The sequence below is a fragment of the Hyla sarda genome, chromosome 9, assembly GCF_029499605.1.
Source record: "Hyla sarda isolate aHylSar1 chromosome 9, aHylSar1.hap1, whole genome shotgun sequence".
Classification (NCBI taxonomy): domain Eukaryota; kingdom Metazoa; phylum Chordata; class Amphibia; order Anura; family Hylidae; genus Hyla; species Hyla sarda.
In genome coordinates this window covers 8971543-8988943 of record NC_079197.1, presented here as the reverse complement: position 1 = coordinate 8988943, position 17401 = coordinate 8971543, and the positions used below count along the sequence as shown (strand labels likewise).

General features: G+C 39.4%; 1 protein-coding gene across 2 annotated transcripts in view; it reads left to right on the top strand.

Moving 5' to 3' along the window:
- PTPN18 (protein tyrosine phosphatase non-receptor type 18) overlaps window positions 1-17401 on the top strand; it is a 49926-nt gene that overhangs the window by 10053 nt on the left and 22472 nt on the right. For both annotated transcript variants that reach the window (XM_056538503.1, XM_056538502.1), the window contains exons 2-4: window positions 12374-12482; window positions 15038-15114; window positions 16186-16281. In XM_056538503.1, the coding sequence (XP_056394478.1) occupies window positions 12374-12482; window positions 15038-15114; window positions 16186-16281 (282 nt within the window). The remainder of the gene's footprint in view (window positions 1-12373; window positions 12483-15037; window positions 15115-16185; window positions 16282-17401) is intronic.

The following is a 17401-nucleotide window of genomic DNA, read 5'->3' as shown; positions in this document are numbered from 1 at the left end:
TCACTACTACACCGGCCTAGTCTATACTATTCTATGTATATCACTACTACACCGGCCTAGTCTATACTATTCTATGTATATTACTACTACACCGGCCTAGTCTATACTATTCTATGTATAATATCACTACTACACCGGCCTAGTCTATACTATTCTATGTATAATATCATTACTACACCGGCCTAATCTATACTATTCTATGTATAATATCACTACTACACCGGCCTAGTCTATACTATTCTATGTATAATATCACTACTACACCGGCCTAGTCTATACTATTCTATGTATAATATCACTACTACACCGGCCTAATCTATACTATTCTATGTATATCACTACTACACCCGCCTAGTCTATACTATTCTATGTATAATATCACTACTACACCGGCCTAGTCTATACTATTCTATGTATATCACTACTACACCCGCCTAGTCTATACTATTCTATGTATAATATCACTACTACACCGGCCTAGTCTATACTATTCTATGTATAATATCATTACTACACCGGCCTAATCTATACTATTCTATGTATATCACTACTACACCGGCCTAGTATATACTATTCTATGTATAATATCACTACTACACCGGCCTAGTCTATACTATTCTATGTATAATATCACTACTACACCGGCCTAGTCTATACTATTCTATGTATAATATCACTACTACACCGGCCTAGTCTATACTATTCTATGTATAATATCACTACTACAGCAGCCTAGTCTATACTATTCTATGTATAATATCACTACTACACCGGCCTAGTCTATACTATTCTATGTATATCACTACTACACCGGCCTAGTCTATACTATTCTATGTATAATATCACTACTACACCGGCCTAGTCTATACTATTCTATGTATATCACTACTACACCCGCCTAGTCTATACTATTCTATGTATATCACTACTACAGCAGCCTAGTCTATACTATTCTATGTATAATATCACTACTACACCGGCCTAGTCTATACTATTCTATGTATATTACTACTACACCGGCCTAGTCTATACTATTCTATGTATATCACTACTACACCCGCCTAGTCTATACTATTCTATGTATATCACTACTACACCGGCCTAGTCTATACTATTCTATGTATATCACTACTACACCGGCCTAGTCTATACTATTCTATGTATATCACTACTACACCGGCCTAGTCTATACTATTCTATGTATAATATCACTACTACACCGGCCTAGTCTATACTATTCTATGTATAATATCACTACTACACCGGCCTAGTCTATACTATTCTATGTATATCCCTACTACACCGGCCTAGTCTATACTATTCTATGTATATCACTACTACACCCGCCTGGTCTATACTATTCTATGTATATCACTACTACACCGGCCTAGTCTATACTATTCTATGTATATTACTACTACACCGGCCTAGTCTATACTATTCTATGTATAATATCACTACTACACCGGCCTAGTCTATACTATTCTATGTATAATATCACTACTACACCCGCCTAGTCTATACTATTCTATGTATAATATCACTACTACACCGGCCTAGTCTATACTATTCTATGTATAATATCACTACTACACCGGCCTAGTCTATACTATTCTATGTATAATATCACTACTACACCGGCCTAGTCTATACTATTCTATGTATATCACTACTACACCGGCCTAGTCTATACTATTCTATGTATATCACTACTACACCGGCCTAGTCTATACTATTCTATGTATATCACTACTACAGCAGCCTAGTCTATACTATTCTATGTATAATATCACTACTACACCGGCCTAGTCTATACTATTCTATGTATAATATCACTACTACACCGGCCTAGTCTATACTATTCTATGTATATTACTACTACACCGGCCTAGTCTATACTATTCTATGTATAATATCACTACTACACCGGCCTAGTCTATACTATTCTATGTATAATATCACTACTACACCGGCCTAGTCTATACTATTCTATGTATAATACTACTACACCGGCCTAGTCTATACTATTCTATGTATATCACTACTACACCGGCCTAGTCTATACTATTCTATGTATAATATCACTACTACACCCGCCTAGTCTATACTATTCTATGTATATCACTACTACACCGGCCTAGTCTATACTATTCTATGTATATCACTACTACACCGGCCTAGTCTATACTATTCTATGTATAATACTACTACACCGGCCTAGTCTATACTATTCTATGTATTATATCACTACTACACCGGCCTAGTCTATACTATTCTATGTATATTACTACTACACCGGCCTAGTCTATACTATTCTATGTATAATATCACTACTACACCGGCCTAGTCTATACTATTCTATGTATAATATCACTACTACACCGGCCTAGTCTATACTATTCTATGTATAATATCACTACTACACCGGCCTAGTCTATACTATTCTATGTATAATATCACTACTACACCGGCCTAGTCTATACTATTCTATGTATAATATCACTACTACACCCGCCTAGTCTATACTATTCTATGTATAATATCACTGCTACACCGGCCTAGTCTATACTATTCTATGTATAATATCACTACTACACCGGCCTAGTCTATACTATTCTATGTATAATATCATTACTACACCGGCCTAGTCTATACTATTCTATGTATAATATCACTACTACACCGGCCTAGTCTATACTATTCTATGTATAATATCACTACTACACCCGCCTAGTCTATACTATTCTATGTATAATATCACTGCTACACCGGCCTAGTCTATACTATTCTATGTATAATATCACTACTACACCGGCCTAGTCTATACTATTCTATGTATAATATCACTGCTACACCGGCCTAGTCTATACTATTCTATGTATAATATCACTACTACATCGGCCTAGTCTATACTATTCTATGTATAATATCACTACTACACCGGCCTAGTCTATACTATTCTATGTATAATATCACTACTACACCGGCCTAGTCTATACTATTCTATGTATAATATCATTACTACACCGGCCTAGTCTATACTATTCTATGTATATTACTACTACACCGGCCTAGTCTATACTATTCTATGTATATTACTACTACACCGGCCTAGTCTATACTATTCTATGTATAATATCACTACTACACCGGCCTAGTCTATACTATTCTATGTATAATATCACTACTACAGCCGCCTAGTCTATACTATTCTATGTATAATATCACTACTACACCGGCCTAGTCTATACTATTCTATGTATATCACTACTACACCGGCCTAGTCTATACTATTCTATGTATAATATCACTACTACACCGGCCTAGTATATACTATTCTATGTATAATATCACTACTACACCGGCCTAGTCTATACTATTCTATGTATATCACTACTACACCGGCCTAGTCTATACTATTCTATGTATAATATCACTACTACACCGGCCTAGTCTATACTATTCTATGTATAATATCACTACTACACCGGCCTAGTCTATACTATTCTATGTATAATATCACTACTACACCGGCCTAGTCTATACTATTCTATGTATATTACTACTACACCGGCCTAGTCTATACTATTCTATGTATAATATCACTACTACACCGGCCTAGTCTATACTATTCTATGTATAATATCACTACTACACCGGCCTAGTCTATACTATTCTATGTATAATATCACTACTACACCGGCCTAGTCTATACTATTCTATGTATAATATCACTACTACACCCGCCTAGTCTATACTATTCTATGTATATCACTACTACACCGGCCTAGTCTATACTATTCTATGTATAATATCACTACTACACCGGCCTAGTCTATACTATTCTATGTATATCACTACTACACCGGCCTAGTCTATACTATTCTATGTATAATATCACTACTACACCGGCCTAGTATATACTATTCTATGTATAATATCACTACTACACCGGCCTAGTCTATACTATTCTATGTATAATATCACTACTACACCGGCCTAATCTATACTATTCTATGTATATCACTACTACACCCGCCTAGTCTATACTATTCTATGTATAATATCACTACTACACCGGCCTAGTCTATACTATTCTATGTATTATATCACTACTACACCGGCCTAGTCTATACTATTCTATGTATATCACTACTACACCGGCCTAGTCTATACTATTCTATGTATAATATCACTACTACACCGGCCTAGTCTATACTATTCTATGTATAATATCACTACTACACCGGCCTAGTCTATACTATTCTATGTATAATATCACTACTACACCGGCCTAGTCTATACTATTCTATGTATATTACTACTACACCGGCCTAGTCTATACTATTCTATGTATAATATCACTACTACACCGGCCTAGTCTATACTATTCTATGTATAATATCACTACTACACCGGCCTAGTCTATACTATTCTATGTATATCACTACTACACCGGCCTAGTCTATACTATTCTATGTATATCACTACTACACCGGCCTACTCTATACTATTCTATGTATATCACTACTACACCCGCCTAGTCTATACTATTCTATGTATATCACTACTACAGCAGCCTAGTCTATACTATTCTATGTATAATATCACTACTACACCGGCCTAGTCTATACTATTCTATGTATAATATCACTACTACACCGGCCTAGTCTATACTATTCTATGTATAATATCACTACTACACCGGCCTAGTCTATACTATTCTATGTATAATATCACTACTACACCCGCCTAGTCTATACTATTCTATGTATATCACTACTACACCGGCCTAGTCTATACTATTCTATGTATATCACTACTACACCGGCCTAGTCTATACTATTCTATGTATAATATCACTACTACACCGGCCTAGTCTATACTATTCTATGTATAATATCACTACTACACCAGCCTAGTCTATACTATTCTATGTATAATATTACTACTACACTGGCCTAGTCTATACTATTCTATGTATAATATCACTACTACACCGGCCTAGTCTATACTATTCTATGTATAATATCACTACTACACCGGCCTAGTATATACTATTCTATGTATAATATCACTACTACACCGGCCTAGTCTATACTATTCTATGTATAATATTACTACTACACCGGCCTAGTCTATACTATTCTATGTATAATATCACTACTACACCGGCCTAGTCTATACTATTCTATGTATAATACTACTACACTGGCCTAGTCTATACTATTCTATGTATATTACTACTACAGCAGCCTAGTCTATACTATTCTATGTATAATATCACTACTACTACATTCTGTACTATGCTTGTGTATAGTCTGTTTCATTAGCTCCTTTTGTATCCTGGGGGGATCACTCTTGCTGTTCTTTGTCCCCCATCTTTTTGGGTGTGAGTCCTCTGCTTTTATATATTTGTGCATTTTTTCTAATAAAGTATACTTTCTATATTATTTATCTCAACGGCTTCACTTCTGTTCTTGTGTTTTATTATTCTGTGTATACTATCACTACTACACCAGATCATGATGTTCTATTACATGTGTGAGGATAGAAGTGACAGCCTCTCTGACATGCTTATTCAATGTTGGGCAGTCTAGACTCCAGCTACAATGACACATATGGAGGATACAGCAGTGTCCAAGTCTAAAAAGAAATTCTATATAGAAAACCTGTAAGACTTTCTTTTGTTCCACATAGGGCTAACTTTATATATTTATATAATTACAGTTCTTACACAATTTTTCATCGAGCGTTGTCTGTTGTTACTGAGAACCTCACCTGTCAGCATTCCTTCTGTATGATCGGCTGCTCACGCATCCAATACTCCATGTAATGTGCACCTTCAATGTAAATGAGTGTCTGATACCAACCTGCAGAAACATTTCAATGAAGAATTCAAGTAGCCAGGTTGCCTATAGGGTGGATAATATGTTGGGTGGTATGGATTGGGCGGCTGGCTCTGCTAAGTGACATCATTAGCTGTGCCCTCATGATTAATACATTTAGACCAGTGTATCCCAACCAGTGTATTCCAACCAATGTGCCTCCAGCTGTTGCAAATCTCCTAGCTTGCTAGGAGTTGTAGTTTTGCAACATCTGGAGACATACTGGTTGGGAAACGTATGTGCTGGTAGATGTAGTTTCGCAAAAGCTGAGGCACACTGGTGGAAAAACACTGATTTTAGATACACAAATGCTAGTGCAATGTCTTCCACCATGACTATCTCTGGGATGAGGCTAGAGGTTATGGGCACAATCCTACTGGATAAGGGCGATTACAGCTGTCAGTCCGGCTATCATGTCTGATGTGACTAGTGGATCAGCTTTGGGGAACCTACGCTTATAATAGGAGTAACACATTTGTACAGCAGAGTGGTACTTATCAGTCCGGTGTAGCGTTAGCTCTTTTATAACATCCTGTGCTTGCGGCTTTCTGCTTGCTAAAAGTTCTGATGCTGTAAGAGAAAAGTCAAGTTTCTGGCAAATGAACTTACTAAGGCTTTCTTCACATTGCAGCAGTGCTCCCCTAAAGGGACCCCTGTCGCAAAATCTGTTGAGTGGAGAAAAAAATACTGCATGTCCTGACGGACCCCATTTAAGTGTCTGGGATCCGTCGGGATCCGGCAGTGTCCGTTGTGAAAAGGTTTCCTTGTTTGGCACTGAACGGATCCTAAAGGGAAGGAGCCCAGTGGCGGTGTGAAGGAGCCATAATATGGACCTCTCATGTGAGAAGGGTTTGTCCACAGTAGACAAGTCCTTTAAATGGTCACTAACTTTAAAAAAAACAAAGTATAGGTAAATATAAGAAACTATGTTTATATATTTTGTTGAGAGAAAAATGCCTTTCTCCACTTTCTCCTTTCCACTTCCCACTTCTCATCATTTGCTCAAAAAAACTGCTTAAGTCCATCTCCAGAGGGATCAGCTCACTAAGGTACCAAGTTATAGCTGCCCATAGAAGTGAGGGATGAGGAGGGAGCTGTAGAATAAAAGAAGAGAGAGAAAGAAAGCAGCTTGCAGTGAATGTTATATTTCCCCAATGGTTGGATTTACAGCTTACAATGCTGCTCCATTATGTCCTCCATGCTGCTGCTGCTGCTTCTGATGGTGTGCCATATAAATACAGGGGAGCAGAATCCTCTCTTCTGTGTATATGCAGACATCATAGCAGATAGTCTATACACAGTAAATCAGGAACAACTTGAAAGTAAAAATAGAGCCTGCAGTGTAGAGCCTGCAGAGCCTGGTGTAAAATGTCATATAGAAGTTATACAATGGCCAAAAATAGTGTTACTTCTACTTTCCACATAGAAAAACGAGAATACTGCGAATTGTCACAATGGATTTCCCTCCCTTAAAGTTTTGACACCATCTCCTATTCACAGGATAAGGGTTAAGTGTATGACCATGAGGGGTCTGAACCCTGGGACCACCTGCAATCTTAAAATCGAAACTCTGAAGCTCTCCTATGAATGGAGTGTGTATACGCCACAACTGCTCTGTTAATTTTCCATGGGAGTACCGAAGATTGCCAAATGCTGTAGTCAATTATCTTCAGCACTCCTATACACAACGAATGTCTCTCCATTCAGACAGGAGCTTGAGGTGTCCTGTTCTCGAGAATGCGTCAGGTCCTATCCTGTGGATTGAAGATAAATGTCCATGGTGGAAAAGCCCCTTTAATGCATGGGGGAGAAATCCACATTGAATCTGTTGCAAAATCCACATTTAACATGTAAAATTTGCTTTAAAATAGCAGCAGATTTGCTGCGAGATTTGCGGCAGAAAAAACCTTTATTGTTTATAATATAAGTTTTAATTTCATATACAGAGATACTTCCTTTCATCTGATCTCCCACAATGCTCTGCACTCTGGTAATATATGTCACAAAACAAAAATCAGTGCAACAAATGTAAACCAAATTATATAGTTCAGGCCCTGCTAACATTTCCATCATAGTTTCCATTGATCTGCCCTGATCATAGGAGCAAAACAATAAAAATAATGGTGGTGCTGGATGCCTTACATGAAGGATATAAATGGCACCTAATGGACCCTATTGACTTTAATGGGGTCTGGATAGGTTTCCAGCATGGTGCCCTGCACTTTTTTATTATCTGTGACTATGGCTCCTAAGGGCGTAAACACAATTTTAGTAGAACAATCTCCTATTGGTGCCTGGAAACTGCTATGAAGCCGCTGTAGAGGGATCTTTTCTTATATTTCCCTTCTGTATTTAGTGTAAATTATGTCCTAAGCGTCAGAAATGACTACATCACTATATATATATATATATACATGAATTAACCTACCAGTCTACAATCATTTTTTTCTACACTGTATAAAGCCAAATAATAAGTGAATAACCTATATCATAGATGCCAGATTTTACTTTGCTGACTCGATGGCCAATGTCCATGAGAGCTGGAGGTTTACAGCTAAGAAAAATAACTTTTATTTGACATGTCACAGTTCTCTCACTACCTTTTTTTTGGATTTTTTTTTTTTTTACAAAAATAAAATTTGGTTTCAGTTTTCTTTAGGGAACTGAATATGGGGACGGTGTTACCTAAATCAGTTTCTACTTTCTTTCTGACAAAGATCGCCCTGGACTTTACCCAGCAGCGTCCATTTATTTTGTACATTTTTAGTTCGTTTAGAGATACCTGACATTTTTTTAGGGTTATTTCCTTATTTCCATGTTTTACAGAAGTGTTCCCCAACCTGTGTCCTTACAACCATTGGCGGTCAGGGCATGATGGGAGTTGTGGTTTTACAACAACTAAAAAGTCACATGTTGGAGGACACTATTTTTCAAGGTTGGAGCTAAACTGGTCTTACAAAGCAAGAAATAGTACAAAAAACACTTCACAATAAGTCCAGACAGAGGTTTCTGACACTCAATCATTTGGGAGGATCACCCACCATCTAGACATTTTTATAACCAATCTTTTATTCCCATTATAGTTTATGGAGCATAAAAAAGAAGGAGAAGGAGACTTATGAGGGACATCAACTAAGATATTACTGCCAGTATTATGCAACACTATCTGAGCTGATAAAGCAGGAGGAGGGTTATTTCTAGAACCAGCAGGTATCACTGGATAGGATGAGGATGGAGGTTGTCAGAGATGGAAGGGCACAGCTCATGTCATGCTGCAATGGGAAGAGGAGCTATGCTGGAGACTAAGAAAGGGCTCAGTGATGGGGAATAGGATTGAGATTGGTGCCATCCTGGGAACTAAGAATAAATTAGGAGCCTTGTTTGAGACCAATGTCAACTTTTAAGGGGTGACCCCCTTGTGGGGAAAACCCTTACTAGAAACCCCCCTTAAAAAATATCTTTATTGTTATGCTGTATTAAAAACTACCCTTATTAGGCACACAGTTTAAATTATCAGCGGTGTCAATTGAGTGTTCTGGGAGAGTTAAACCTCTCCTAATTGCTAGACCTCTGTTAAAGCTGTTATTTAGGAAAAGATAGGCACCACCCAAATAATACAACGTACCGGGTGCAAACCAGTGCTATAATAGATGGACTGAAAGAAAGGGGGAAAGAACCAAGCTAGCAACTATGGGGGAATGCACACCAAAAAAGAAATATATATCTGACAAAATGTATGTATAGAAAATGTAAATATACTTTATTAATAATCCTGGACACACAAAAGAAACAAGAGTACACAAACATTTAAAATCATTTAAAACACATATATAATGACCAGGCGGAGGATTGTAGTCCTACAACGCCTACCACGTACTAGCAAACAAGTATTCCAGCAGACAGATGCATGTAGTCCCTAATTAGCAATACGATGGCACAATATAAAAATTGCATATGTCTATTACATCCAGGCCCCACAAATAAAGGATACCCAAATAAGTCTGTACTCATATATGTAAACCAAAAACAGCCCTTGATAAAGCTGATTTATTCAGCAAAACGTCGGGGAGGCTAGCCAAGTTTTAATACAGTGTGTGTTCAATGGTGGAAATACTGATGCAATCATGCATATCTATTAGTGCACAGATCCAGTGCACCATACACCAACATACAGCCTTAACAGAGGTCTAGCAATTAGGAGAGGTTTTACTCTCCCACAACACTCCATTGACACTGCTGATAATTTTAAACTTTGTGTCTAATAAGGGTAGTTTTTAATACAGCATAACAATAAAGATATTTTTTTAAGAGGGGTTTCTTGTAAAGGTTTTCTCCGCAAGGGGGTCACCCCTTAAAGGTTGACATTGATTTATTGCCCTGGAACCTTCAGAGATCCTTTTTTTGTTCTAATGTTTGAGACCAGGAATGATAGAGGAATTATGCTGGAGACCAAGAAAGGGAGGAGGTTGTCATGTTGGGACCATATTGAGATGGGAATCCATGCTAGAATGTAGGAAGAAGTGGTGGAACCATGCTGGGGACCAGGAATTAGATGGGGAGCCATGTATAAGAAGAAGAGGTTAACTGGCAACAAGAAAAAGATAAGGAGCCATGCTGGGCTCTAGTAGTAAGATTAAGTGCCATGATGGGGACTAGGAGAGCCATGCTGGTAACCAAAAATGGGCTAGGGAACCAGGCTGGGGATCAGAAATATGATAAAAAGATATGCTGTGGACCAGGAATGAGCTAGGGAGCAATACTGTGGACCAGGAATTAAAAGCTGGGGATTAAGAATGACATGGGAAGATATGCTGGGGAAAAAGAATGAGCTAGGAAGGTATGTTGTGGACCAGGAATAAGATGGGGAGCAATGGTGGGGGCTAGGAATGAGATGGGAAGCAATGCTGGGGAAAGAGCATGAGTACGGGAGCTATGTTGTGGACCAGGAATAAGATGGGGAGCAATGCTGGAGACCAAGAATGAGATGGGAAACCATGGGGACCAGGACTGAGACGGAAAGCCATGCTGGGGGCCATAAATAAAATGAAGAGCCATGCCGGGGAGCAGATATGAGATGGGAATTCATGTATGGGACAGGTATAAGATCGTGAGCCAGGCAGAGGACAAGGAATGAAGCCGCCAGCCATGCTGGAAACTAGACGTGAGAGAGAAATTATGATTTGGACCATGAATGAGAGAGTGTACAGTGCTTAGACCAGTAATTCAACACACATCATTATTTGTAGGATATGTAGAACAATTAAAAATCCGCACTCACCCAATGTATCGTCCTGAAGATTGATGCTTTTATTCATAGCGTGTCCATAAAAAACAGGCTGGAATGTGGACGGAGGCTAAGACAACATGTTTCACATAATCAAGCACTTTGTCAGGTCGTACGACTTGACAAAGCGCTTGATTGCGTGAAACATGTTGTCTTAGCCTCTGTCCACATCCCAGACTGTTTTTTATGGACACGCTATGAATAAAAGCATCAAACTTCATGACGATACATTGTGTGAGTGCGGCTTTTTTTTTTTTTTTTATTGTTCTACATATCCTATCTTATGCGGCCAAGACAATCCAAATGTCAATTCATTCAGCATTCCCAACAGAATCAAATTATCATTGTCTGATTCTCGTGCACCAATTTCTTTTACTATATTGACATCATTATTTATTTAAAGTACATCCTTTTTGACTTTATTAGGCCGGGTTCACACCACGTTTTTGCAATACAGTTCCCGTATACTTTTTCAATTTGAAAACCGTACGGAACCGTATTGAAAACCGTATGCATTGACGCTCCATTGAAAACCATATGCCAAACGATGCATCGGGTTTCATCCGTTTTGCATCTTGTACGGTTTTGTCCGCTTTTTTGTACGGTTTTGTCCATAGCCTACCACGGTTTTTGGTCCGGGTGAAAAACCGTATACGTTTTTTTTAACATGGGAGTCAATGCGAACTGTACAGAACCGTATGAGCGTACAGTTCCATCTGGTTTTCACCATATGGTTTTTGACTTTGCACAGTTTTTTTCTTGGAATTTCAATCAAACAAGTGAAACTTTATTCATAACTGAGTGAAAAGTTACAAACGTATACGTTTTTTTTCTTAAAAAACGGATGCAACCGGACATAATCTTTTAAACCGTATACGGGTTAAAATTTGTACACACGTTTTGATACAGTTTAGTCAGGTTTTGAGGAATCTGTGTTTCATCAAAAACCTGATACGAGAACTGTATTGCAAAAACGGGGTGTGAACCCAGCCTTAGACTTCATTAGATACTGTAATCCGCATTCTGTACACTCTTTTCTTTGAGTGGACCACCCTCATAAAAAAACACTTGTTTTTTCCAATATTGGGTGGTCAACGTATAGAGGTTTCACTGTATCTGTCACTGTTACTAATGTTATAGGTTTAAAAAAATAGTGTAAAGATTTTCTTTCTAAATTACCTGGGTTTTGGTGTTTTTGCAGGAAATCAAAAACCGCGCTGCAGCCTTTCGGCAGGACAGCAACTATTCCTCAGAAGTGGGAGGATGCCAGGAAAACCTGAAAAAGAATAGGTACAAGGACATCCTGCCATGTGAGTATAAGGGGCGCACATTCACCTTCACCCCCACTCTAGATAACAAAGCATTAAATACAAGACCTTGTGCAAAGGGGGAGACAAAAGCCTCTGTGTTTATTCTATATATACAGACAACCTTACATCACAGGGGAGACCAAAATGGTGGTTCCGCATACCCATTTGTTGCTGGCTTACCTATACAAAGGAGTTTGTCCTGGTGGAACCGGCTGCCCACCAATGTCCCTTAGCACTTGCAGCTGGCTCACCAAATACCATCCCAGACAGTCTTACTGGTTAAACACCAAGATTCCTAAAAAAAAAAAAAAAAACAATATATAAAAAAAAAAAAAAAACAATACAGGGGTGAGGGGCTATAAGGGGACCCATTGTGTGTCCCCATAATGTGAAGGTAAGGAGGAAGGGAGTTGAGCAAGGATTGAGCTGGAGTGAGTGGTTGTGGCTATGGTCAAGTGATCTCCAAACTGTGGGCCTCTACTGTTGCAAAATTACAACTCCGAGCATGCCCGGACAGCCAACGGCTGTCCGGGCATGCTCGGAATTGTAGTTTTTAAACATTTGTAGGGCCACAATTTGAAGACCACTGGTCCATAGCCACAACCACTCACTCCAGCTCAATCCTTGCTCAACTCCCTTCCTCCTTACACTCACATTATGGGGACACACAATGGGTCCCCTCATCGCCCCTCACCCCAGGACTCTCTATCTCTTCATACTGTAGACCTATGATGTCGAAAGCTGCTTTTAAGATGCAGAATTATCTATAGAGTGTCTGGATAGTATTATTAGACATGAAAAAATATCAGTATTCATGAAAGTTGATTATCTGATTAATATTCATGAGGCCTGTTTATTAATGCAAAATAGTTCCAATTCAACTTAAAAATCATTAGAAAAAAAAATCATTTCAATAATTTGCGGTTTTAGCTGAAAGGAGTTGACAAGATCTCTACTATTGTGATAAAGAGCATTTCGTGCCCTCCCCCTAATAAATATAAGACCTAGTGGTTATAGGACAGCATTATAGTCACTTTTACAGTTTACACAATGGTTCACCTAGACATATGGATAGGAAATGCAAGGATAATTTTTTTTAAATAATTTTAGCTTTCTATCCAGGTCGTATCATGGCACACGCCCTTGAGTATTTTTTTTCTGTCACTGTTTGTTCACTGGCCACGTACCCCACAGGGAAATTTCGCCTGGTGGTAAAGGGGTATGCACCCCCCTGTAACCCCAGCTCCCTGTCTGGGAAAGAAGGAAGGTTTGAGGACCCATCTAATTTCGGAGAGGGCTTGCAGTAGACCTTATCCTTGTGTACATTCATGAACAGCATGCTACATGGTAATAACTACTATGGCAGTAAGAGTATTGGCAATCAACCGGTTTTCCCAGAAACTCAAACTTGAGGACTTGTATTTATCGGTGTATTTTTTATTTATTTTTGGGGGGAATACAATATATGGCAGCAGCAGTACAAGGGTTAACCATACACACAGGAAGCGATTCAGTGTCCAATGATAGGACTAGTCATTTACCTATCGATACAGTTATGCAAAGCCATAGATTTTATTCAGGCATCGTAAAGACCTAGACTGAACCTCTAGTACTGTGGGACTTCAGCTTCCAGCATATTCTGACGTCTAAACAGCAAAAAAAGCTACAGGCTTGGGAGCACTGTGTGGTGTCCCGGTAGAGGACCTTGTCCTGTCCCTGTCTTAAGTCCCCTCAGTTAGAATCCCTCCATTCCACAGGGCTCTCCTGCAGGCCTTTCCCCTTGTTTGCCTCGTATAAATGTGTTCCTGTATATTGTACAATATGTATATAGAGATGGTATGAATGTATAGGACCTTCCGGGGTCATGTGATAATGTCATGTGATGTACCCAGAGTTCTCTGGGTTCAGGACCTACAGGCTTTGCAACCAATGGGATTAGTCCATCCCCCCTGGTATATAAAGGGCTGCAGTCACTAAATTCTCTCTCTTGGCTCTTGTTCCTGCACTCTCTTATTCCTCGCTTGAGACCTGGACACTAAAGCAGCACAATCAGCAGATCTCAATTCATCTCAATTAGGCCAAAACCTAAAGATCCAGCAGCCACTAAAACCGTGAGTTATAAAGCTCTATCTACAAATTCCTAGTGACTACTATTCAACTCAAATCCTATAATTAGTAGCACAGTGGCCTGCTTAAAGCTCAAGACTATTAGTCCCAGCAAAGCCTGTGAGGAACCTGCATCCCGGTTACCTCAAGAGAAACTGTTTAATTGTAAAGGCTGTTGGCATAAGAAGTTCAGTAAAAGTTCCAGTTAACTCATAAATCCTGTTGTGGACATTCCATTTATTCCCTGCCGTTTTTTGGGCCGGTTGGCGGCAGGGCCCTCTATACAAAACAACCGCACCCTGGCGTCATGACAAACCAAGGGTTAATACCACCAGACCCTGTAGCATAATTGCAATACCCCTATATCACTACCCTACTGGGTTACCACAACTGTTTAATGCATACATAGTTCGCTTTCTACAGTATTTATGGTACTTTTGCTGTTTCAGATGATCAGACCCGAGTCCGGGTCCCGTTTCTTGCAGATGGTCCTGGATCTGATTACATTAATGCCAGCTTCATACAGGTGAGCAGTGGAGTCAGTGCACTTTGCCTCCATCTCTAGCATTTGCTATCCAGTACTTTGGATGGTGGGGCCCAGCTGTGGTTCGCCAATTCTTATATGAGTTGTTTTGCCAATTCTTATAGCCAGACTGGTGACCGGCTTCAGATACCTTCAAGGAGGATGTGGATGGCAGACATTTCCCTATTAGTGGCCACTACATGGGAAATGTGATCTTATACCACAGTATATAAATACAAGTGTAATCCTGCAATATGAGGACCGGCCAGGTCTGCAGGGGCAGGAGATGCTGTTTGGGCTCCTATGGGGAGTTGTGTTCTTCTTGGTCCGCCCTATACGGTGCCCCTATGCCCTATGTACTATGATAGGTGTTCAGTGAATGCAGGTAGGTTATAGTCCTGCTTATACTACCTACTGGTCTGAAAAGCTGAAAAGTGACCTTACCGATGAAGTACTTGTATTATCCACTGGAGCACGATGACCTGGTTGTTTCATTATCTCCTATAGACATTAAAGGGGTACTCCGCTGCTCAGCGTTTGGAACAAACTGTTCCGAACGCTGGAGCTGGGAGCTTGTGATGTCATATCCCCACCCCTCAATGCAAGTCTATGGGAGGGGGTGTGACGGCTGTCATGCTCCCTCCCATAGACTTGCATTGAGGGGGTGGGGCATCATGTCATGAGGGGGCGGGGCTATGACGTAATGAGCTCGCTGCGCCATTTCCAGCGTTTGGAACAGTTTGTTCCGAAAAGCTGAGCAGCGGAGTACCCCTTTAATACAGAATTATATTACCCATTATACAATGTACACATGTGCCTACCATACCATAATGCTATACCACACAGTACCATATATATCCTATATATCCTGTGGCTCTCCAGCTGTTGTAAACATCATACCCTGACAGCCTTTGGCTGATGGGAGTTGTAGTGAAATAGCTAGAGAACCACAGGTTGGGGAACGCTGTCCATTGGTATTAGATATTCCTGTGTCACACTGTACATGTCCATATACAGATAGCATTCATGTCTGGTATAAATCATTGTAGTAAATTATATCATTTCATTCCACAGGGTGTAGATAAACAGCCCCGGTACATCGCCACGCAGGGGCCCCTCAGCCATACAGTAGTGGACTTCTGGAGGATGATATGGCAGTACAATGTGAAGGTAAGTACGACCGCTGACACTACATGGTGGTTAGACATTGTGACTGCCAATAAACATACTCGTGATATCATCCAGTTGAGCTGAAGGAAAGGCCACGTGTACACGCTACTAAATGTTCATATACAAAGGCAAATTATTGCTATCCGAACAATTTATATCAGCATGAGCACAAAAGCATAGGACCCACTGTGTACTCCTACATGATTATAAATTACAAAAAAGAGAGGAATGGAGTCACTTACTTTAATATAAAAATATACATATTTTATTGATATACATTAAAATGACAAAAAAGCATAAAATACATAGCAAGGGAAAAGGGAATTCCTCAGGGTGAGAATAAATAAGCGTCACTCCAGGCCAGACCCTCATGACAATAAAGAAGAAGATTAAAGGGTAAGTATTCCCCATGTACATACACTATATATATGGTTAAAGGGGTACTCCGGTGGAAAACTTTTATTTATTTTATTTTTTTTAAATCAACTGGTGGCAGAAAGTTAAACAGATTTGTAAATTACTTCTATTAAAAAAAATCTTAATCATTCCAGTACTTATTGGCTGCTGAATACTACAGAGGAATTTCTTTTCTTTTTGGAACACAGAGCTCTCTGCTGACATCACGAGCACAGTGCTCTCTGCTGACATCTCTGTCCATTTTAGGAACTGTCCAGAGCAGCATATGTTTGCTATGGGAATTTTCTACTACTCTGAACAGTTCCTTAAAATGGACAGAGATGTCAGCAGAGAGCACTGTGCTCATGATGTCAGCAGAGAGATATGTGTTCCAAAAAGAAAAGAATTTCCTCTGTAGTATTCAGCAGCTAATAAGTACTGGAAGGATTAAGATTTTTTTTTTATAGAAGTAACTTACAAATATGTTTAAAATATATTTCTGGCACCAGTTGATTTATAAAAAAAAATCAACTCCATCGGAGTACCCCTTTAAGGGCGGAAAATTCGGCCATTCTATCCATGTGGAAGCAATCAAGAGTACATACCGGTACATACCAAAATGATATGCAACATTTTATGTGGAGGTCTGCTGGAGCGACGCCACCCCAACGCACGTTTCAGGATGTCCTTCGTCCTGACCCCCAGGACAAAGGACATCCTGAAA